Consider the following 25248-nt stretch of genomic DNA (forward strand, 5'->3'; position numbering starts at 1 on the left):
CTCCATTCGAACGCTCAAGAAGCAAGTTCAGTCTGTTCTAGCTGCAAGCCTGGCCCCCTCCACCACTGCCGATTTCCAGGCCAAATGCAGAGCATAGTACCTTGTAGCAGCATTTACAGAAAAGCTCAAGCCCAAGATCAGTCAGTTTTGAAGCAAAAAAAAAAAAAGAAAATCAAAATATTGAGACATCCTATAAATAAATATCACAGCTTGACCCACTTTCCTAACAGGGATAGAAATAATTTCTTTTATTTCCTGTCTGACATTCAAAAATTTCTAAGCTACTACGTATCAGTGTTACCTGCTGGGAAAATTGTTCCCTTAAAGGAAAAAAAAAACAAAAAACCCAAAACATAAGTTAGAAAACAGCTTAGTGTGAAGGTTAACTTCCATTTGGTTCTGACCTGAAAAAAAGGATTTTGACGCAGATCCTCAGGTGTAGATCACTAAAACAGTAAAAATACATCCCAAGATCCAGATAGGGTTTTGTGAACCTACAGAATGACAGTCTCTAACATTTTAAAGCAGGTTTCTGGCTGAAGCGACACGGAGGAGGTCATGCAAAGAGCAGGGAATCAATAGTCAAAGAGGAATCCAGGCTGGAACATGTGTTTGGGGCAGCCTGGGTTTGTTTACATCGATCTGTTGCTGCAACAGTTTTTACTGAATATTCACAAGAGCTCCTACACCCAATAAAATGCAACACGTGGCACAGTTTTTTCTTCCGCTTCTTGACACGAGTGACATATCCGTGTAGCATGTGACAGTTAAGCACCCAAAAAACAACTTGGAAGAAAATATTATATTTATTAATGAAACAAATTTTCAGACACGACAGTAATCTAATTATACCTTGATAAACATGCTAATAAGGAAACTGTTCTCAAGGATGCCACAAGTAGTACAATTAATACAACATCCATAGCAGCCCTCGTAAGCATCGAATATTAAACTTGAGAGAATGAGGAAAGTGTGGTCCCCTAGAAATAAAGTATGTATGTTTATATCATGCAAGAATATCCTGTCTGCCCCAAAAAATGTCCTTCTCCTCATGTGTATTACTGTAAAGAATGAAAGGCATGTAAATATTACTTGGCTTTAAGGAGGGGCCAGAGAAGAAATCAACTGAGGGGAGATGGAGAAGTCCACAGAGCACCAATAATAAAAATAACCCAATCTTTTCCATCAGTACAGTCTTCTAAAATCTGATTAAAATATTCCATTTTTTGCCTCATTTCAGTGAATTCTGCTCCCAGACATATTTTCTCCAGCCACATGAGCTCCCTTCCCTAATAGCCACTCCAACATAAAAGATTATGAACTGTCATTCAACTGGGGACTACGACCGCTGGCTTACGGAGGTGAACCCAGCTCATCATTGATTTCTGACCTCAGAGCCTGGTTTTGTTTCCAGTTCTATTCCCTTCCCACCGAACATCTTTTAGCACCTGCAGAAGCAACTGGAGATAAACACCTACCTCCACAACACAAATAAGCAACACTTATCTTAAGATTGCCAATATCCAAGAGCAAGAAAGATGGGAACAAAAAGCTCTCTCTTCTAATTTCTGGGTTTACAGGGACTTCTCATTTCCACATACATACCGGTACAGAATTGTCATCACCTTCCATAAACACTTAGTATATCAGTCCTTCTTCCCTCCCCTTACATTTTCCAGTTCAAGCCAGCTGTTCCTCTATCCCATGGACTGTTGTGCTAAATTCTTAACCACAGTGAGAAAAAGAATGATTTGTAACCCCTTGCAGAAAAGCACGAGTGGTATTTTCCTCAAATGACTCATTTTTAATGAAAGCAATTTCACGCCACGTCGGAAAAAAAAAAAAGGAGCTAAATATTGAATACTTCAAGTATTTAATTAAGGCAGATGTACACAGTTAGCTTCCTTGAGAAGTTTCCCTTTGTTAAGCAGAACAAAACTCAAAAATAAAGAATAATCCAGATGACTCGAATTTAGGCAGGACTACATTTACATACTAAAAATGCAAATACCGAGCACTCGTACGGCTACATGTTCTCACTCCTCTTGTGCTTCTGCTGCAGCAGTATGTTGGGTTCATCTACTCGATACGTCCCCAAACACAGTCACACTGCTGCCGAAATAGGTTACGTACCAACGTGAAAGTACCTGGCATTAAGAAGGTAATCAAGGGGGAAAAAAAAAAAAAATATATTGAACTCTAAGGTTCCTCAAGAAATAAATTCCTATCAAACACAACTCTAGCACATCTATATATTAACACCAACCTGTATGTTCAAGTCAGCACCAGAAATGCTGATGCTTAAGAAGGTCGGTGCAATACAGCCATATGTGTGGTGAGCATAAAAATCCACCTATGTGAACCCTCCAGTGCGCAGACTTCTATTAGGGGAAGTTAAAGGGCTGGTGAAAATTCCTCTGAAAGAGTCAACAAATTTGGTTAATTCCATGAATGCTCTGCAAATCCCTCATTTAGTTGCCGCCATAAAGAAATACAGTTTTTGATACAATGCTGTTCACGCCTATGAGATGTCACCTGTACCAGTTTACACCCACATACGCAGCCATTATCCTAGCTTAGCGAACAGAAAAAAATAGCCAGACTTCACATAGATTTGATTAAATCATCTTAATCCTTTAAATGAAAACTTTCTACTGCTGGCACAGATCGGTTCAACTACACTCAGCTTACTCCACTAGCTAGCCTAAGCTTTTCCACCAGCTTCTTGCAAGAATGAAGTAAATGCACGCCATTCCAACCACCACAATGTTTATTTGAGAGCCTGAGAAAATAAACCAAATGTCAAGACATCCAGTAACTCAACAGCTCTGAAGTCAAGGAGGTGAAGAGTTGCAGTGGTTTTCAAATACCGGAGCGTGTTTGTCAGCCTCGCTGCGACCAGCAAGTATAAATCCCTTAGGAAAAGGGGTGGGTTTAGACACTATAAACTGCTACGCTTTATTAAATGCATCTGTACAATAAAATTTACAATCTGTATCACATATTTCCTAACCCACCAAGACCGATTCTTGGCTATTAAAACACCAAGCCTTGATTCCTTACTGGGATGGAAGAAGCGGCAAGAAAACTCACTTTAAAAAAAAAAATGCTTGCAAACAATAGACTTAAGTGCATTTTAATCAAGCAAAGACTATGAGAAACCATTTTATTTTTGGAATAAATGTTGAAAATTTAGAAACAATGCACTCATTGGCACATAATACGGAATCTATGGTTTGTGTCAAAGCAGCCTTAGCAACAAACTCGCTACAATATCTTTATAATCCAAGATCTGTTAGCATTTCTTTATACAATAAGTAGCTCTTGAGTGTTTGTCTATGAAAAAGCTCAGCAGTGCAGGGAAGGTCACAACCACCAGCCTACTGATTTCTCAGTTGCAGAGGCGGGTATGCATACATGTTGTTTTTTTTCTCTTTTCTTGTAGTAAGGCAGCATCTAACGCACAGCTCCCTTGATAATCACTGCCGAGCAAAGAAATCCTCCCTTAAAAAAACAACCAACAAACCAAAACCCAAAACCACAACAGAAATCCAACAGAAACTATTTAACCAACAGCGGGGTGGAGTTGGGGTGGGCACTCCAGAGGGGCACGTCCGCAGAGCTTGCAGCCATCCAGCAATGGGCCAAACTCCCCGAGAGAAGGCGTAGATGCAAAAAAAAAAAAAATCACTGCTTCCATCTCCACGTTTGCCATATGCACCTTTCCCATTGCCTCCAAAATGACTTAGAAAGGAGTTATTCTTGGACAGTAGCAGGGAAAAAAAAATGAAATTCCATCTGCTCCCAACAGATTTGTAGCAACAAAAACAAAGACGGAGGCTCAACATTACTTATGCAAAGTTTTGACATAACCCCTCACTTCACTACCAAGCTGAGCATGATTTACAGGCCACCTCTCAACTAACCATCTCTAAAAAAAATCCCACCTTCTTATTTAGGATTCAGTCATCATGAATTCTTTCCTCACTCCAGTAACATCCATAGGAAAAGCACGTTTGCACTAAAGGAATTTTGCACAAAATTCACATCAGTTTATTAAGAAAAGGAGGAAAGGAAAAGATTTTGCTTCGTTCCAGTTTCCCAGTTCGCTTCTTAGGCTTTCATTTAGTTATCTCTATTCATAAACGAGATATCTTAAAACATTATTTACAAGAGAAACACCGACCACCTACGGTAAGCACTCTTAAGCCCTGTAAGAAGTTCATTGCTGCTTTAAAATTGCTGAAACTAAGACGTGATACTCGGATGCACCCTATCAGGAAGGATTAGCAGAACCACTTACGCAGAGTCCTCCTGAGCAGAAAGCAATAACCCACTTCAGCGTGGAGTGCTTCCCTCCGGCACGTTCAAACACTGCCGCATTGTCCGCCCGGCCGCGCTCTGCCTTCGCGGGAAGGATCTGGAGGTGCTGATGTGACTTGTGCATCTAACAAGGCTGTTTTCCTCTTGACTGTAATTTTATTCCCGGCCCAAAGCATCTCTCTGCCGTGCCGTCGGGCTGATGAACGCGCACGGCCACAGCATTGAGGGCAATCTTAGTGTCTTAGTGCTCATTTCTGCTATTTAACACAATAAATACCAAACTTCAGGTTATTAATAGGAGGAAATTTCAAGCTGAATGCTTCCCAGACCTAACCGCAGATTTATCAATGCATCACACGGTCAGTAACTTCCTCTCATCTCCTGTGCTTTAAATTAATCTGTCAGAGAAAATTTATAGAACAAGGAATAAGAGGTGAAGCAATGATGGTAATAAATTCCTCTTTGACACATGAAAAATACAAAGGTACCAGTCACTAGACAGCAGTTTTCAGGAACCATTTTGTTCTTATGCTAAAATTCTCTATGCAAAGGTATAAATAAAAACTCATGCTGCTGGTGTCTTTTTCCGTTTAAAGGCAGCCAGACACATTGAATAGACTTTCAGCCACCGCTGACACAGTGGAGAAGTTTCATAGTGGGCTCTACGGACTTCTTTTAACTCTGAGCTTCAAAAGATTCGCATGCAGCAGTTTCGAAGAAAAAAAAAAAAACGTAAAAATGACAGTTGTACAATGTTTCCTCCGAAATCTTAAAACACACGTCTGATTTCAGAGCCCGTTCAAGCATCCCAAGTACCAAAACCACAGAGCACTTGGGTGGGTGGGGATCCCACAGCCCAGGTCATGTCAGAGCCCTTTTCTACTTGAATACACACAGCTGCAATCTCAAAAAGCAAACGTGATTCACAGGAGAGCAGAGAGAAAGGTGGTATCCAGCTCTCAGGAGCATCACCAGCCGGGATGAGCTCTGGGATGAAGGAGAGCTGTCATGGCAGACAAGGATGGAGACCCAACTTGTTTTTCCCTTCAACCCGCCTGCAGAAACAGATGCTTTCTTGCCTGCCAAGAGCTCTGCGGTACTATTTTGAGCTTTTTGCATCTCGTTATTTAATTTACTTATTAACGCCTAGTTCGGGAAAAGGGAGACAAAACTTGCTCAAAGCATTTGGGTTTTATTTAGATTAAGCCAGGCTGCTCACACTGGCTCGTAGTCAAATCGTTCCACTAATTACAATCCCTATTTTAGAGAAAGTGGAAGTATTCAGTTAGACTCTCCAGCTGCATACCCCTTCGCTTAGGGGTTGCATTTCTCATCTCAGCAAGCTTAACAAGCAGAGTTTGAAGCATCCGACAATTCTCAAACCATGAAATGGCATTCCCCAGGAAATAAGTCGACTTAAATTTTAGCTGTAGAATTAAAGCACATTAACTGCTCACCATTAGTTAAATATTACAGGTGAGAAAGCAACAGCTGCCCTAGGTACAGCATGCCCTAGCACTGCCACCCATTTCAAATGAAGGTTAATGGGCAATAACACCACAAAACCAGTAAGGATCAGCAGCGTTTAAACCCCTGCCATCAACTACGTAACAAATTACATAATGATTTTCTTTTTCTCCCCCCCTCTCCTAAACGAGTGTCTGAAAGGGCAGCTATTTTAAAGGCAGAAAACGCAAAAACTGATAAATATTGAACGCTCAGCAATTTTAAGAGCTGTGCCATTAATTTAAAAGCTTAACTTGAGCCACCATTTTCTGCTATGTGTGGTCAACAGTTTTAATGCAGAATCCAAAAGTGTTTCATGAACAGCAAACATACAAAATCCTTGAAGGCAGACAGGGCTCTTCAGCCAAAGACAATCATTAAACTAAACTATCCAACGCAGGACGGGACCTTTCACAACAGCTCGTTTTAACATCAGAGAGCAAACAGGACATTTTTGCAGAGCTCATACATAATTTGCGAGTTAAACGTAGCAGAGTTTGCTGTTGCTTCCAAACCCAAATTAATTTAGTTACTATTTGCATGACAGGTTTATTACCTCAGCGAGACAGAGGATTTCATACGGTTAATGTTGTTTGGCATAATGATCAATAAGTAATTCATGCACAGAGAGCGAGTAATGAAAGTCACGGCTGATTCATTTATTACAGGTTTGGTTCAGAGCTGTCTTTTGCCCGTGATCCTCACCGCTCCATATTGAGCTGAAAAGCAGACCTTTTCCCATGGCTCTTTGTCCTCTTTTCTCTGGAGACAGAATTATTTCTACATGAGCAGTGCGGGGACTTGTCAACAAGCGTATACTGCTCTGCCAAACAAGCCTTAATACTCCAAAAACCTCATCCAGCCACTAATTTGCTCCACAGTATTTAGTATATTGCCTACCCTGGTCACATTTCCACATTTGCCAAACACGGGTGCATTGGCAAGAGGAGTATTTTATGAAAGTCTTGGCGTAGCGAAGAGTTACATAAAAATTACGTGCTAGTGCAAAACCTTTGCAAGGTTACTAACAATATCATTACAGATTTCTATTAAAAATAATCACTTTTTTGACCCAATGAGGAAGGCTGCAACAAATGAAAAATCATTTATGTAAACAAATCTAGGGAGAAAAAAAAAAAAAAAAAGAGGAATTTCCAAATATGCCTTGCTGAAGTTTTACATAAAAACTGTAACATATATAATTGCTGTTGCACAGGTTCCACCATTCCTCACCAATAATATAACTTCCCACGTGAGGTTTTAGTTGAATTTTCCAAATCATTAAAAGCTAAAATGAAGTTAATGTTTCAATCCTATGAGCACTTAAGCACATAAACTTTATCACATGAACAGTGACTCCATGTACCATTGGGTCCATGACGCAAGTGACCAAAACTGGGAGAACATGACTTCCAGCAGAAAGCTGGAAACATAAAACCTTGCACTTCAAAAAAAAACAAACAAACAAAAAAACCCAAAGCAAACAAAAAAAACCCACAAAACAAAACAAACAAAAAAAACCAAGCCCAAACATAACAACATTGCAAGCAATAAAAAAACTGGACTTCCTGCAAATTAATTTTATATACAGAAGAGCACCTGAGACCTCTTGTGAGCCCTCGAAAGGTCAGGCTTCCTCAAACAGTGGTTTTGGGGTTAGTTTCAGCTCCGGACAAAAAGCACAGGGTGAGAACACCCAGCCTGCTGTCAGAAGTTCACCATGCTGAACAATGCTGAGCGATAACATAAACACGTTATTTTGCTTTCATTGTTTCCATTCAAGGCCATTGTTCTATATTAAGGGTGCTACAGGCCTTCACACAACTTTTCACATAGTTAAATTTTAATATAAAAATATTTTTTCCATTTGGGAAAACACTGACACAATAACGATCAGGAAACAAAGTATCTGTATCTGCTCCCAGTGTAAGCTGTAGGCTGGGGAGCAATGTGTATGGGGGGAAGAAGAAAAAAAAAAAAGACTTCTAATACAAATTAATAGCTTTTAAAAGGGAAGACTGCATGACAAAGTGTTCTGCAATTATTGGCTTCCAGTTTGTAATGCATCCGAGTAGATATCACTGGGTTGTACAGCGAGTGATGCACAGGATCATTGAATGACTGGTGCTGAAGTGAAGGATCAAACCCTCCAGATACAACATCTGGACTTGTTTCGTTTCAAAAATCATTATTTGTTCCATTTTTCCAAATTGCGGGAGGAGTGTTAAGACGCCTGGCAAAGTGCACCTTTGGTAATTGAAATAATAGTTTATGTTTAGCACCCGTGAAGCATTGTTGAACGAAAACTACCCATTTCTTATGCTGATAAGAAATAGCTGCAGGCAAGAGCATTTGCTAATCAATAGACATAAAGAACTTAAGCATAAATGACAACCAGAGCCCCTAAAAATAAAAGCAGAAGAATCCTCTTCACTAACAGGTGATTAAAAGAAAAAACATCTGATCAGAGGGTGATGATATTACCCAGGAGATGCTCTTATCAGTGCTCTGAACCATAATATCATTTTCCCTCCTTCTCCTCACTGCCTTTTTACTTTGCCTTTTGAAATGCATCATGCTGACAAATAACAACCATTCAAAGACCAATTACTGTTTCTGGGTCTTTTTTGTAGAACTTCATCTTAACAGGCTTTTTCTGTAAATCACCGGGAGCGCACCGCCACACTGCACAAAGCTGTTTCATCCCTATTCTGTCATTTTACTCACCCTGCTTTTCCAGGATGGTAGTGTGATCTCTGTATCCAGGCTCCCAGTGACATTGTAAGTGATGTAATCAGTGCACATCTGTGCACTCTACCCAGGTCATGAATGAAAATATTAAATCAGGTTCCAGCTCCAATTTCTTACCAAATACTCCCCTCTTAAACCCCTACCTGTTTAACACCTTCTCAACTACTGCCCTTTGATACCTATCATTTGAGGAGCCTGATTAATTTTATGTCAATAGAAATGACAGAATGGAAGATCAACTTGGTTGTCAGCTTAGTCCGGTTTTCTTGGCTACCACACCAAAGGTGAAAACTTCTTCATATGTCACGTAGTGTAGCCCAGCTTCTCTATTTCAATACTATTCTGGGTGACACTAGATCAAACGGGCTTCCAAAGTCCAGATAGTATTTATCTGTTACAGATGCCTTAATCCTAAATGATGCTTAAAGACATCCACACACACACATATGTAATTAGCACTCTTGCCAAAGATGCATTTTGTTTAAAATAGCATCACTTACAAACGGCAAACCTACCTGGCAATTTCTGTCTGTCTCCAATGATTATTTCCTTCAACGTGCTCCAAAGCCTCATTTGCTCTCAAGGTCAGATTGATGGGTCTGTAGCTATACAGATCATCTTTCCCACGACTTTTTTTTTTTAAATAGACACTGCACTTCACTATTCCACAGTCCAAAGACTCAACTAATGTTACTTTCTATGACCAGCTCTTCACCCTCACTATTTTTAAAACTGCTCTTAAAAGATTATGAGTACACCTGCCCAAGGGCAAAATTCAATTATAATTACATGGAGAAAAGATTTTAAAAGTGAATTAAGGATATAGAGGATATAATACAACTTCCAAAAACCCAACCAAAGCGTTAAGATAAAAAGAGCAGCAATGAAAAAGGCAGAAAATTTTATTTGAACCAGTGAACATGAATCCCATCGGTACAAATAATCAAGACAACGTACAACATGGACTATTTTAAGGGGAACACAATCCAAATGTTATGACTAGGACTCCTACATACTCCCTCAGTACAAATAAGTAATACGATATGTATCCATATGTACCATGCTCTCATTTCCAATGCTCATGAGGAGCTCTGCAGTTTAACAGTCAGCTTGGGAAAGGACTCTGCATTCTCCAGAACACTGGTGTGGAAAACAGCTCTCTAAGACCAGTTTTAGATTGACAGCCAAGGCTCCAATTGGCATGAGAAGTCTGACAACACCCCAGTCTCAGTCTACAAGGGCTGCAAAGTACCTACTTGTACTGAACCCATTAGGCATCAAAGCACTTAACCAGTTCATTAATCAATCCTGTAATTCTATCCTGCATTAATTCACTTGGAGAGGGAAGAGTGGTACAGCCTTCTGAATTGAAACTTCACCAAAAACACAAGGAAGGAGTCAAGGTATAAACCACGACTGTGAAAACAAACAAATAAAAAACAAAACAACAACAACAAAAAAAACCAACCCAAACAGACCAAGTGATCCACAGCAATTTCCTTTCCCAATCCTAAATCCTGTTGCAATTTGCTGCCATGAGTTTGCTATTGACACCACTGGGAAGCAAAGCTGGCAGAGAAGCATGCTGTACTTTCTTTGGATTCATCCGCACATGTTAAGCTCCTGCAGAAATATTTCTGGAGACAACCTGGAATAAGGCTGAAGGTGCCATATTGACATCACCTAACTCCAGTCACCTAAAATACTTAGTGCCTATGTTAGCATGGTCATCTCCCATGCAGTCTACGGATAGTGTTCCTCAAAAGACAACTCGTAACAACATTTTACTTACATTTTTAGATCCCAAGCAGGGTTTATTTTCAAAATACCACACAATTTGGGTTTAGTTTACATGTAAGTGAATATTTCAAACAGTATCAGTGCCAGAAAATGTGTCTGCAAGATATTTTATTGTATAATCAGTAAGACCTTTGCTAACAAGATGAGGATGAGATAATACATAATATACGTCTCGTGATATATATCAAAACTACTTTGGACAACTATTTCACATGGCTGACCCGGTCTTCCTTCCTCCTTAGCTCCATCACTTAAACAGGATATTACATATTAATGAACACCAAGTGACCTGCACAATAATTATTTTAATTCCACACCTAGGTAATTGTCCAGCTTTACCTACACAACAAGTGTTTTACACATAAGAAGCACGGACGTAACTGCCATAAGAACACCCCAACAAGAAAATTTAGAAACTTACCACTCCTACTATTTTCACTGCACGCAGAAGTTACAGCAACACAAAACTAATTAGGGCCAATTTTTTTCCAGAGTTTGTTTCTAAAGACTTTGTCTGTATATTCAAGAGCTAACGATGAACATGTACAACCAAGGGAAAAAGCTTACAACAACGCTCTTAGCTACAGAGTGATTTCCACTCTATTTCATTAGCAGAAAGGAGAACCTCTGTCAAAATGCCAGACAGTCACTGTAGAGAAAGATATATATGTTTGTGTACATATATTTAACCCCATTAAAATTATAGCTATCGGGGGGGGGGGGGGGGGGGGGGCGTATTTAATTGGAGATTATAGGGAAAGCATCCGTGCCAAATCACAGTCCTGACCTGCAGTTAATCTTTAGCCCATCACAAGCCCATCAACAGCCCAGACTCCCAAAGGGCGTCTGACACTCAGGCTGTTCATTAGGCAGGGCACCTTGTACTACACTTATCACATGTGTAAATTAGGAGAACTTAAAAATTTTCCACAATACTTTCTGGTCTCGAAATGAGTGGGTTTTCTTCTTCAGATATGATAAGATACCACAGAAACCATTCATAGTGGTTTATCTCCTCTCATATCAATGCACAGTGGCCTTAATCCACCTACTCTTAAATTTTCCGTGTGAATTTGTTGCTTCTGGCCACACCACTCACAAAATTGTTATGCTGTAAGACACTACAGGAATCAGCAATTCCAGTCGTGTCTACAGCATCCTATAAGTCTTCCTAAACCTGAGCAGTTAGATTTCCTTCAGTGCATGACAGGAGTTCACCTATTATTTGATTTTGCTACAGAAAAGCAAGACAGCCTTGATGCCCAGAGAGGACCCCACAAAGCCCAGCTGTGAAGTGCTCAGGCTTTTGCAAATTTGCTGATGTCCGTGAGTCCATCATAACTTTAAATCAACATGAAATGTATAAAAAATTAAAGCGTAAACAGGAGTCAATGGACACATAACATGGTTGTCTCCTACAGAATTTCTTCTTCAAATCCACAGGTAAAAGCGAGGAATTCCTTTCCAAGAGCTACCTTCTCCTGCTCTCCAGCCTCAATAGGGGAAAAAATAAATCTCTTTTTCAGGTACTGCTACAGAATCAGGGTCTGTGGAAAAGAGGGGGAAGCTCACTCCGAACTACCATTTCCAAACTGCAGTGAGTCTGCAAAGCAACAGGGCAGAGCATCCTTCCCTCCTCCTCACACATGGTGTGAAGAGAAGATCTCAAATCCTTCTTCAAGAGATTACAGGAACACAGCTCCTTCCTGGAAGGCTGCATAAAGCCTGCACGTGGAGAAAGATCTAGGGACTGAGAAAGAACACAAAGAAGAAGATGGGAACAGCAAAAGTATTTGGATCACAGCAGTTGCGCGTGCCCCTCGTCCCACCGCACAGCCTATGTTTTTGCCCCAGAACAAGATGCATGAAGTTACATCAACCTACAAAAAAAAGGGAAAACCTCCCTGCACCTTCCCTGGGAGAACCTCCAGCCCAGACATAGAGACTTGCTCTGGAGAACGCTGCTTATTCTCCAGCACAGCAGGTCTGCGGGCCAGCATCACCAGCAGTCCGCCTCCTGCAAGATCTCAACTGCTCTGGTGAGCCTCGTGGTAAAATACAGCTTATCATAGTTCACTGCTTGAGGAGACCAAGTGTATAATTTTATAGGGGGTAAGCCACTATACCTTCATGTCTGCACTCATGTTTCACCACGTTTCTGTCCTAGCTGCCTTGAGATGCTGAAAGATCAGTGGGTTTTAGGAGGCCGGGAGTATGGCAAAGGATGTCGTCTTCAGCACGATGTCTCATCTCATGCATACTCCCATACATACCCATCTTGTATTGAAAACGAGCAAACCTCAGGTATGAAAGATATTCTGATGCCTTGACCAGCTTTGATCAGATAACACGATTTTCACATAGAGATTTTTTTTTCCTTTCAATTCCACGTGACAAGCTCCTGTCAGCACTGAATAGAGAAATTAAGATCACATTTAATCTTCATCACTTTTAACACACAATATCCTTTTTCATAAGCCTCACTGAAGATGATTTAGGCATATTTATAATAACATTAACCACATTTCTTCTGTAGGACAGTATTATTCTCACAATAGTCAAGCTGGATACCAGTTGCCTTGCAAAACTGCCATTAAAATATACTTCTAAACTTCCAAATTCCTGTGTAAATAGCGTCACCATCAGAACTTCTTTAAAACACATAAATAACTTGTCCTTGTTTCATAGATAAGGAAACCGAAACAAGAAGATGAGATGATAAACCGTACTTCTGTTTGATTCCTGAAGTTGTGTGGTTATTTATTCTCAAGGGAATCGCACCCGATGAATGCTAAGGCTACACCCCAATTTTTTTCAAAGTAAAACACAGATTAAACTGATATGGTGGCACTTAGGAGTTTTGGCAGAACAGAAGGGGTGGGGGGGAAGCAATGCTGACTGTGATACCATCCTTCTCTTTCAGTGGAGACACTCCCACAACTTACAGCAATATAAAACCTGAGTATCTTTGCTTAAAAAGACATTAACGGGAAACGTGGACAAAGAAGAAAAGCTGCTCTCTACCTCCAAGCTACCAGAACACATCACACCTCCCTTCCAGCTAGCATTACGCAAGGGGAACCCACATTTTCTTAGCCATAAGCCTTGTTAGAGTTCACGGTAACCAAAGCCCTGCAGAGATTTTCAATCTGTGCAGCCATCCACCATCCCTTAACCCCCAGGCTGGCACAAGCACACCCCTACAGATCCCCCTCTCCCATTTAGCTCTGGTTCAAACCCCAAGTCCCGACGTGCCGTGTCTGCCAGCCGAGGACGCACGCAGCCACCCAGCAACGGGGCTCAAAAGTAGAACTGGAGAACAGAAACCAACCCACTTCGGTCTCAACTTCAGGAACGCTTCAGAAGAAATGACTTGCACGCTTTATAAAACCAACCTTGGGCAGTTCTTCATTTGTTCATTCCCTTCGCCTTTTCGGGACTGAAGTACCCTTACCCCCTTTCTATTCTTCAGTGCCACTAGGAAAGGTACAGGCTATAAAGTCACTACAGCTTTTCCAGCTGGATCACACATTCCTGTTTACCACCAGAAATCCAAATCCCCATCTTTTCACATTCAAACACCAGACCTGCACAGAAATTATTATTATGCCATTCGCATTAGGGAATTATGCACATATTGAGACAACATTTGCCTGCTGTCCCAGAAATCTTTAACAGTTCAGGTTACTGAGAATAGCTGCAAATGATCCAAGAATTACTATTTTAACATTATTATGTTTTACATAGCTCTCGGTTTTCTTTGGGCTCAGCATATAAATTCATATAACACAAGTTAATCGAATATCTGCAATACACACCAGGAAAAAAAAATATATATATATATATTTCAAACAACATTAGAATGGATGTTTTAGAAAAAATGTGCATAGGCGGGAAGTCAAGTTCTGTTTTTGACTTTGAACCACTTCAACACCTCCTCAAAATGATTCATACTCCGAAAGTTGAACAAGGGCATATTTAAACACCCATTACCATTCCTGAAATGAAAAACACTGACTTTAAAGAATCACTGCAACCTGTGCTTGTGAGAAACAGACACCGACTGACCCAAATTTAAAGATCTGCCTGTTGTGTGTTTGAATGCAATAAATCAATCAGTTAACAAAAGTGCACTAACCTACCTTCAAGCAAGCAGGCAGCAACTATAAATAAATGCATCTGGAAATACAGAGTATATCTTGTATAACAATAAATTTAGTCCCAAATTTTTCAACAAAAATAAAAGCAACTGACTGTACAATTATGCCTGTTCCTAATCTTCATTTGGGGGGGCGGTTGGGGGAGGGGGGTGGAATCACAGGACCAGTGACCTCAACAGTAATTATTTCCCAGTATATTACTTGGAATTCAATATTTTTCTTCCAGTGGACCAGCAACTTTGATGTCTGCTCACAATTTGGATACAGTAGAATATTTTCTTCTAGCAGCACAGAAGTCGTTGATGGGAAATAATGCAGGAGTTTTCCCTGATTTTTTTTTTCTTGTAACACTGACCTGCCCAGTCAGCATTTCAGTCCCACACAACTTTGCATCTCAGGTCCTGCAATGGCTAGAAATTTTTTTCTTGGCATCGCCTTTGCTGATTCCACACAAGATCAAAGCATGTAACAAAAGCAGACGTTGGAGATACTAAGCCCTGAAATAGCTATAAAATTCATGTGACACTCTCCACTCTGCATTAATAGGGTATCGGTCGTGCAAATTAATCATTAAACAGGCAGGTGCACAACTTTGGCAGGAAACATGCTGCACATGGCTATAAAAAACCTTCACAAAGCCATCTTGAAAAGTTTATTTTATAATAACTCAAACATATTCTCAATCGTAACAAGCAACGAAATTCAAAAATTGTGCACAGGGTGAACCTCAATCATAGATTTTCTCCAGATAAGGCAATTACATGAAAAATATCTCGCAACAGTGCTACATTATCAACACTTAGACCATTACAAAACTGTGAAAGGAAGGATATAATGACACATGCACAAAGACACTGGGGAAAAAAAAACCCAAAACCTGCTCGATACACAGCTATACATTATACCAGCAGCAACTCACCAAAGCTAAATCCACTGAAAGTGTAATTTCTTTTTTCACAGCAATACTAATAATGGAAAAACAGCTGGGATGAAAACTACCACAGCTTTAAAAGCAGAGTAATTTTGAAGACACAGTTGTTCTTTCACTTCACAATGAAATAATATTAAACCCAATGTAAATTTTCTGAACAGAAAAATAGTTCTCACCTTCTGTGTTTGAGCTCATAAAAGGAGTTTACAAAAAAATGCTAATTCATCTGTGCCAAGCTTCTTATACTTTGAGTAGACAAGCACCACCTTGGAGATGGGTATTAAATTTTCATGCAATACAAACACTGACTAATACGAAAGTCTTCAAAACGGAGTTTTCCTAATGCAGCCTTCCTTATTTTGCATCCTTTCAGATTACAGAAACTAGCAAAGAAAAAAACAAGGTTTCTGAAAAACAGGAAATAGAAAGAGAAGACAAGTAACAGAAAATTGGGATCTTCACAGCTGTGTTCGTTCATCCTGCATTAATCTCTACAGAAAGCTGAGTGGCACTAGCTAATGGTAAAAGACATTACAGGTAATTTTCACCAAGAACAGGACACGTAACACTCTGTAACCGCACGGAGCAACAACCCCTATTTGAGTTTTTGCAACACGCAATAAGCACGCCCAAGATAAGTGCTGTGTACAACAATGCTATTTCTTCTGCAGCTACAAGCTCTGCAGGCATGGCAGGGAAAAAAAGGTAGTTTACACGTTGGAAAACCCTTGGTTCAAATGCCCAGACCACCTCCGCTAGCATGATCTCCCTTAAACTAGCTTAAGCCCGCTTCTGCATTTTCAGAGAACTGAAAATTCCGTATCTGATTCTACTGCAAGAAACCCATTTTACCAAATTAAGCCACAACCAGCACCAGGAACCTTAACTAGATCCTGGGGTATCCTAGAAGTATTTCATACAACCTGATTTAGAGATTAGCTGCCCTTCTATAGCAGGAATATTGCTCAGCCAATCAGTAAAACATTTAACTCTTCTTCATCATGCAAGATGCACTGAGGCTATTATCAGCCCAAAACACTGACTCCGTTTTCTTTAAAACATTATTCTAAATATCCCCCACTATTCTGACGTACCAAATTTAGCTTATCAGATTTTCACATGAAGACTGTTCTGTGTGCAATTAAGGTCTCTCACCAACCCTAACGACTTCACGACTCTGCAATCAGGACAGAGCCCTTCCATTTTGAGAAAGAATCCCAATGATTTCAGGTTCTACAAGCCAAAACCATGCCCTGAATTGTATGCACACAGCACATCCACCAAAACCTTCGCAGCAACCTGCGCCTCTATGAAATAAATATTTATTTTAAGCAAAGGGAGGGAAGGGCATTAGTGACAGTCTCAAGTAGACTCCAAAGGAACTCCATGTGGATCAGCCACAAACAAAGCAAGGGAACAAAAGCAGGAAACAAAAAGCAAACATCATTACTGTTCAGTGTTTCAGTGACTAAATGAGTATTTGATTCAAAGCCATGTACAAAAGCAAATTATCATCTCTGTTCTGTGCTGTAAAATTGATTATCAAATTTTCCAGCCCTGCTTTCAAGACACTGCAGTGGTTACACAGGCACATATTAGCACATGGCTATACAAGAACAAAGTACTGTAGTAAAATTGTTGAGGTCCTTCTCAGGGTGAATTCCAGTTTGTAGCAGCCCACTCCTCCACCAAAACCACTTTACCTACAAAATCCCATAATTCTCAATCCCATCTTGTGCATTTTTTACTACATCTTTTCACTATGCTTTAGAAGATGTGACTTAAGAGCTCCTAAAGAACTACTTGCTGAGAACATTTTGAGTGCAGGCAAAAAAGCAAAGCTCTACCAGATCAAGAAGCTAATTCCAAGCACTGTGCTTGGAACTTTAAATTGGAAAAAAACTCTTCAAGGAAACCGGCTGTTTAAGCAAAGAGCACCCAACGGTATCATAAATTAATGCAATAATACAACAGTTTGGTCAGCAGCAGCATTATCTCAATATACAGAGGATTTTCAGCATGGATCTTCATAGACACTTACATTAGGCACAGTAAGCTCATGGTTTTAAATCTGATTGCTCATGAAAGCTTCAGAGGAACAAGCCAGGAAAGTGAAATCCATCACATGCATTCCAAATGTTATTTAACTTTATCAGGACACACGATAAAGGCATTGCTGGTCCTAGTTCTTTTGAAAGTTTAAAAAAAAAAAGAAAAAAAAGCCGTTTCTGTGAAAACAGTGCTAAACCTCAGTCATTCGTTGATATTTCAATAGAAGCCATTTATGTTAAATGTAAATTGACTAAGATGGTAACGAACACCCGGCTGGACATGAGCTTTTTTTGGATCCATAATGAAAGAAGCAACTGAGGCTGTGAAATAACGGAAGAATCCAGAGCAGTGTCAGACAACTTCTGCTAAGCTGACTCAGGCAGCTACTCCCCAATATTCAAACAGACATAGAGAAATGAAACAGGAATGTCTTTCATGTTGACCACTGCAGAAAAGGAGGTGATGTACGTTCCTGGAATCGGCAGGCAGAGGAACCTTGTCCTCTGCCTGCACCATTCCCAGAGGTCTCAACGCTCAGACGTGCTTAGCGGGAAGACAGCAGCTAGACGCTACTTACTCCTCTCTCTCACAGGTTGAAATCATGAGCTGTTCAATAATTCCAATAACTAACACTCCAACAGTGAAGACGTTTGAAGTGCATGAAGCAGACTTGACAGGAAGGATCTAGCACGCACTGCATTTCTTACTGTTCTGAATTTTCAGCTATTGACTCCTTGCTATAAAGCAGACTGAAAAGTAATGATAAGAAGTGAGCTTATTGCAAACATTAACAAAACCTCACGCAAGTCAAATATTTATGCTGGCCGTTCAGTGCAAGGCAAAAAGTGTAGAACATCTCAGATATTTCAAAAATGTTGAATTATTTCCCAGATTACTTTTTGTTCTTGAGAGCCCTAGTAAAATATCAGACTGTCAAATAAGACAGCGAGAGTAACAATAAAATAGCGAGAATTCAGGTGAATTAGCCATCAGTTTCTCTCTTAATTAACAGACCATTTAAACACACATAGAGATAGAAACATAGATATGCATATCTAGACAGATATACACACACACCTCCTAGCAAAATTATAAATCCAAAGTTGGAAGTAATCCCTCCAAGAGCTAAATAAAAGCATACAAAGGTTCTTTTTTCCCCAGTGTATTCTTTAAAATTGATAATGCTTAAGTATTTCCTACTTGAATAGCTTATTCTTTCATTACCCGTGCACAACACTTGAGCGAGCCTTTCACACAGCAACATGGAAGAGAAAATCATTTTAAAGCACGATAATGTACTAATGAAAAGAGAGAAGCAGAATGGGGATCAGGCACAAATGCAGCACCCAAATCTAATTTGAGCACTTAAACTGATTCAATTCAAATGGCCAACATCCTTAGATACATTAAGTAGTTTCCTGACTTTCCTAAAGCTTTAAACTGCCCAAGGTAGCTTTTTAAAGACAATGGTTTTGTATACTAGCTTTTGACCAAAAGTTCCCGGTTATTTAAGAACGGGAACTGCGACAGTTCTTTGCCAGCTAGCAACTCTCTCAGGTTATGATTTACCCAAATCTTCTAGAGATAAAATTCCTCTTCACCGTAATATTCTTTGGCCAAGGACACTGTATTACCACTGACTCCTTAATAACGTTCAATCAGCAGCCCATAACTGCCTCCATTAAATTAATAAAAAGGTAGTTTAAAAGATACACTCTAATCTTTTTTTTTTCCCCTCCAACTGTCACGTTGCACTGTTAAGCACTGCTTAGCATTTTCAATCTCCCACCTCTAAAAAAAAAAAAAAAGTATTACCATGAAAGGAGAACCAGTGCCTTTACACACAAAAACCAGTTTTCTGGAATCATTTGGTATTTCATTATACAGTCAAAAACATAGTCTGTTCATATTTTCAGCTACAATCATATATCAGATTGCCCATCAGTGTGCCTATATACACAATTCGCATACAATTACTGTCCCAGAAGCCAAGCACTATCCTGAATTTGTTAGTCCACTCCTGTACCATCTCTGACAAATAAATCTATGTAAAACAGCAGTCATTTCTTAACCTGTGCTTTGCCTCCCTCAGCAGCCCTTATCAGGCAGCCAGCTGAAACAATTCAATTCAAGCAGGATAAGCGTTTGTGCCACCAAGCTACGGAAAGCGCTTTGAAGAGTCTGTGGTCTCAAAGCTTGCAGCATCCTTTTGACCGTACAACACCCAACGCTGGCAAGTTGGCTCTCGAGTTTGGCTCTCCTGAGCTCCCTCTGCTCGAAAACGTTACCTCCAGCGTGCTGCTGCCGCTCTGCGACTGGGAGATTTCTCGCCCTCCCCAGCAGACAGCCTGAGAGCAGTAGTCCTCTCCTGCCCGGATTAAGGCAGCTCGAAGCCACTGGCCTGCAGCAGACTCCAGCCAGCACAGAAGCCCGCTAGAGGTTTGTACAGAAATAGAAAACACAAGCGCATCAGGCACGTCCTATATTTTCTATTTCGGCTTCCTGTAAAACCAAGATCTTGGTCTTTGAAGAACTCGAGTGGCTGGTTCCACATCTTAAAAAAAGAAAGTCACTTGAAGTCCTTCGTAACTCAATCTTCTACAACCTCCTCCCCACCAAGAGCGTGACGGATCTGTGCAAAGATCACTGTTTTTTCAGAAGCCATTCCCACAACCAGGAACAACCGCTAACAAAATCACATGCAGGTACATTTCTGCTACGCCTTTTTGTTTTTAAGAAGTCACAGCACACATGCTTAAAAAAAGAAAACAAAAACCACACATCCGCATTAGAACAGTAACGCGCTGCACATAATCTACCTTTTGCGGTTAGGGTGAAACAAGAAAGAAAATGGTCCACCCCAGGTTTGTTACCTATATGTCTAACTGCAGTCTAAATAAACACTTTTCCAATGAAGAAGGCAAATAGAATATTAGCAGACTGCAACACGAAGCTGCAATGTTTGTTCTTCACTGCTAACACGGGAAGGCGCGAGGGATTAGTAGATCAGTGAAGCACAAGTTGTATCATGACAACCCTAGTGCTCAACGTAAACAAAAAAGTCAAGGCCACAAATATAGTCATCATATACATCTAGATAACGACAGGAAGATTAACATGCCAAATTTAATTGCATCTCTCAGTCAGACAGATAGGCATGTGGAATATACCACACTTACAAAGTAATTTTCCCCTACCCTTCTACTTTCCATTTGTACCTACAGCATCTAATAACACGTCAAGTCTTTTAAAGACAAGCTCTTGACAGCCATGCACCAAAAAGGAAAAGGAAAAAACCAAACCAACCCTGCAGTGCCATTTCTGACAGGAGACACAAGTAAACTCAAGGCATGTGCAAGTTGTGACTGCAAAGCTCTAAACACTGCTAAAAACACTTGTTTGCACTTTTCTCAGAGCTCAAAGTTTAAAAACATTACTGGAAACTTCAACTCACTAACAAAGCAGCAAACAAATAGCTAAATAAAACACCTAGAGAGGAAAAACATGTATTATATTTTCAGTTAAAATTTTAGACTGGAACTATATGTGAAAAAGAAACATGAAGCTTTATCAAAACAGATAAGGGGCTGAAAAAAAAAAAAAGCAGCCGTTAGCAGTGGATATATACCAATTCTTTTTTCACTCAGCAGCACCCGTTTTGCCATTTAGAAAAGCAGGCTCTGGCTTTATTCAAATCTAGCCCCCTTAAAATGGCCAATATCCTAAACCACTTGAGGAAAGTAACAGGTGAGTTATTTCACAATGCCCTTTCTCAACTAGAAGAAAATTCTTACCATGACAGTGGCAAAAAAACATTAAAAAGGGAGCTTTTGACTCCCAGGGCTTGCATAGCCTGGCATCGTTTCCACACAAAACCCCTTTCAAATTAGCTGTAACACACACCCATCTACACACTGTCAAAAAAACCAAACAAAAAAATAGAAACCTCAACTCCTAAACCACACAAAGTGTTGTTCCTCCATGAGTTTGGCTTATACAGACAGCTCCCCTTCCCCCAAATCTACGGCAAGCACCGTGGAAGGGTGATTGGTACCCTCCGTAACGAGCTCCCCAAGAATGCAATCGCTGCCTAGAATTATCATTCTTTTTTTCACTTCCTTCTTTTCCAAGAATCAGCTCTGCCCAGGGAATCCACCTAACACACACAGACACACACGCTAGCTCTCTCGCTGCCACAGCTGATAAAAACCAAAGCAGATAACCATCTTACAGAAACCCCTTCCACTGAACACGTACGTATATACAGAGAAGCCGCGGAGCATTTTCCAGCCTATTCCCACAAAGATTTCCAATTTCTCATCCTATGGGATAGACTTTAGGCGCACAACCCAACTGAGTCTCCCATCGCCACCAGAACTGGCCTGGGCGCTCCAGGCAATGCGCTTTCCAGTATCGCACAGCCCAAAGATGACCTTCCTCCTGTGCAGACACCCATCATCCCAACGCGTAAGCGCATGGCCTGGACAAGTGCAGAGCTGGGGGGGGTCTCCATCCCCCCGCCTAGAATCACCCTTTAGCCTTTTTTCTCAAAAAAAAAAAAAAAAAAAAATTACTCTGCACCTCCAGCTGCCCAGCTCTGTCTGGCCTTGTCCCCCAGCAAACCCGGGAGCTTCCTTCGACCAGGCTGTTATTCCCACCGTCCCTCCCCAAGAGCCAGCACCACTCCTGCACGCCCTCCTCCACCCCAAAAGCTGAGCCTCCCCAAAAGCTGAGCCTCCCCACGTGCCAGCTACCCCCTTTAAGACGCTGCTTCTCAACCCCACGCACACCTCTCCCGAATTCACCCTCCACCAAAACCGACACCTGCTTACGCTACCTGCCAAGATGAGCTTGCTTAAACCCCCCCAAACACCCCCACTGCCTCCACCCAGCCCTAACACCCGCTTGCCCACCCTTCCCCTTCCACTCCAACCTGCTCCCAGCCAGACCCAGTCCCCCATCTGCACGTCAGACTTTCCCCCGTGTCTGCCCCCCACCCACGCTGTCCTCCAGCCCGGGGAACCCGCTCCCATCTGACTCCAGTACCAGCCACCTCCACGCACAAAACCAGCCCCCGTTCACCCACCGTCCTCCTGACTTCTACTTGTACAGTCCCCAAACCCACCCCTGCTGCCCCCAATACGTTCTCCTACCCACCCCCCCCAAAGCTTTCCTTTCTCTCCAGACCTACTACGACGTAAACCCAGTTACTAAACGTAAACCCAGTTACTCGCCTTCACACCCCATCACCTCCCAGGCTCTGCCCTGCACAGCCCCTTGCACCCGCATTTACCCAGCACCCTACACCCCCTCCCCGACCCCCCCAGCTCCTACACAGCCACAGCCCCTTAAGACCCACCAGTAGCCCCCAGTTACCCCTGTCCGACCCCAAAGACTGTCCCCTCAGAGGCACCTCTTGCCAGCGCCAACACCCCATACTCACCCACCGCTCCTTCCACGCCAACCGCTGCTTGCCGGGGCACCCACGTCCCGTTATTCCCCGACCTCCCCCCACTCAGCCCCCCCCCCCAACCCCCTTACATCCCCTGAGGACCCCCCCCACCCCAGACCTCCCCTTGGGGACTCTCAGCCCATCACACCCACACTCCTGTCCCCTTCCGTCACCCCTCAAGCCCACCCCCCTTAAAACCACATTCCCCCAGACCTCCCCCCCTTTACACCCAAACCCCTGCTGTCCCCCCCCACCTGGCTCCCACCCAGACCCCCCCGCACTCCAGGATCAGCCCCTCACGCCCCTCTTTACCCTCAAACTTGCCACTACACAGTGACACCCAAACCCCCCTTTTACCCCCCCCGAGACGCTCCCACCCACCCCTCACCCCCCCCCTTCCAACTCCCCCCAAATATCCCTTTGGGCACCTCGAACCAGACCCACCAAACCCCTCTTGTCCTATATCCACCCCCCCCGGCCTGGCCCCTCACCCCCGCGGCCATATTGTCCCTAAACCCGTGTCGTGTGTCGTCCCCCCAGCCCCGAGCGGGGACACCCACAGCCCCCCCCCCGGAGGAGGACTTACCGGAATCGCCCCCCGCAGTGCTGGCACTGGTCGCCCACCCAGCCGGGCTGGCACTCGCACTGCCCGCTGGCCGGTTGGCACCGCCCGCCGTTAGCGCACGGCTTGTCGCATTCCTTCGCCGCCACCTCTTCGGCGGCGGCAGCGGCGGCGGCGGCAGCGGCGGCGGCGGGCCCCAAGCCCGGTAAAGCCGGCATCAACAAGAGCAACAAAGCCAAAAGTAACCGCCGCGGCGGCGGCGGCGGCGATGATGGCGGCGGCGGCGGTGTCGGTGGGGTCGGCGGTGACGGCCTTCCACCCCGCCAACCCGCTCCCCGCCGCGCCATCTGCCGCCGACGACGCCGACGACGCCGACTCCGTGAGGGGCGGGCGGGGGGCGGCGGCGGCGGCGGCGGCGGGACGACGCGGACCATCCGCCGCGGCCGCCTCCCGGGAACGATGGCCGGCGAGGCGGAGGGAGGGAGGAGGGAGAGGAGAGGAGGGGCGGGCGGCTTCCGCTGCTCCCGCTACGGTGGCCGAGCGGCGGCGGGGTGGGCGGGGCCGCCCGTGACGTCACCCGCCAGCCCAGCCCCTGGCGGCGGGGTTTGCCCCTCTTCTCCTCCTGCCAGCGAGTTGGGGGTGGGCGTAGAGCGGCCCCGTGGCCGGCGACTCTGGCACCCGAGGAGCATAGAGTGGGGAGGGTCTTGGGTTTTTTTTGTTTGTTTGTTTGTTTTAAATTACCCCCCTCCCGGGGAATGGGGTCCGCAGAGGGGGGGGGTTGAACCTCAACCCCCAGGGCCTGCTATCCCCCCTCCAAAAAAAATTCTGCCTCTAAATCAGCCGTGGGGAGCGGGGAGACCCCGGTGAGGGTGGCTTTGAGGCATATGGGAGGCCTGGAGGCTGAAAGGCAAGGAAAAGAAGGGGAAAAAACCCAAAACAAAAAGCCGAGTTTTAGTTTAAATTCTTGCTCTTGCTTCGTTTGCTTGCAGGGTCTTCCGCCTGTAGCTCTGGGAGGGTGGCATTGAGGTGTGTGGGAGGCCTCGAGGCTGAAGGGGAAGGAAAAGAAGGGGAAAAAACCCAAAACAAAAAGCCGAGTTTTAGTTTAAATTCTCGCTCTTGCTTCGTTTGCTTGCAGGGTCTTCCGTCTGTAGCCGTGGGGGTGCCCGCAAGCGCTGCTAGCTCCTCACACCTGCGGGGTTTTCCGTGAGGAGAAGGTTTCACCATCCACCGGGATCTCCATGCAGGACTGAGGCGGCGATTGCCCCCTGCCCAGGAGAGGGGGCTGCCAAATTTACGGGATGGCAAGGCTTGGTTTGCCACAGGGATTGGGGCAGTGGGGAGCAGGAGCTGTTCACGTTCGGGTTATGCTTTGGGGTTTTCCAAGCGACGCGTTTGGTTAGCGCTGACGGCCACCATCGGCGGGTCCGGCTTAAGCACAGTCAGCAGTCTGCTGTTCACGCAAGAATTACAGCGGCGCAAAAAAACAAGCTCAAGTTTGTCATCGCTCGGCAGTAAAGGTTTCCCGTTTAAAATTGGGAAGGTGCGTCTGTCTTACCATTTAATTGTGTAAGCAAGAAAACGGGGATCTGCAAAAAGGGATACGTTCCTACCCTGGAAAACAAGCTAAGCTAATGCTCTTCAAGGACTTCTGGGCCTCAATTCGTAACAGCAAAGGACTGAGGAAGAAGTAAAGCAGTTAAATCTCTGATCC

General features: G+C 43.2%; 1 protein-coding gene across 1 annotated transcript in view; it reads right to left on the minus strand.

Moving 5' to 3' along the window:
- ATRN (attractin) overlaps positions 1–24015 on the minus strand; it is a 152283-nt gene extending 128268 nt beyond the window's left edge. The window contains exon 1 of the mRNA XM_075043940.1: positions 23562–24015. Within this exon, the coding sequence (XP_074900041.1) occupies positions 23562–23971 (410 nt within the window). The 5' untranslated portion in view covers positions 23972–24015. The remainder of the gene's footprint in view (positions 1–23561) is intronic.
- Between the last annotated feature and the right edge of the window lie 1233 nt (positions 24016–25248).

This window comes from Buteo buteo, chromosome 1, assembly GCF_964188355.1.
Source record: "Buteo buteo chromosome 1, bButBut1.hap1.1, whole genome shotgun sequence".
NCBI lineage: Eukaryota > Metazoa > Chordata > Aves > Accipitriformes > Accipitridae > Buteo > Buteo buteo.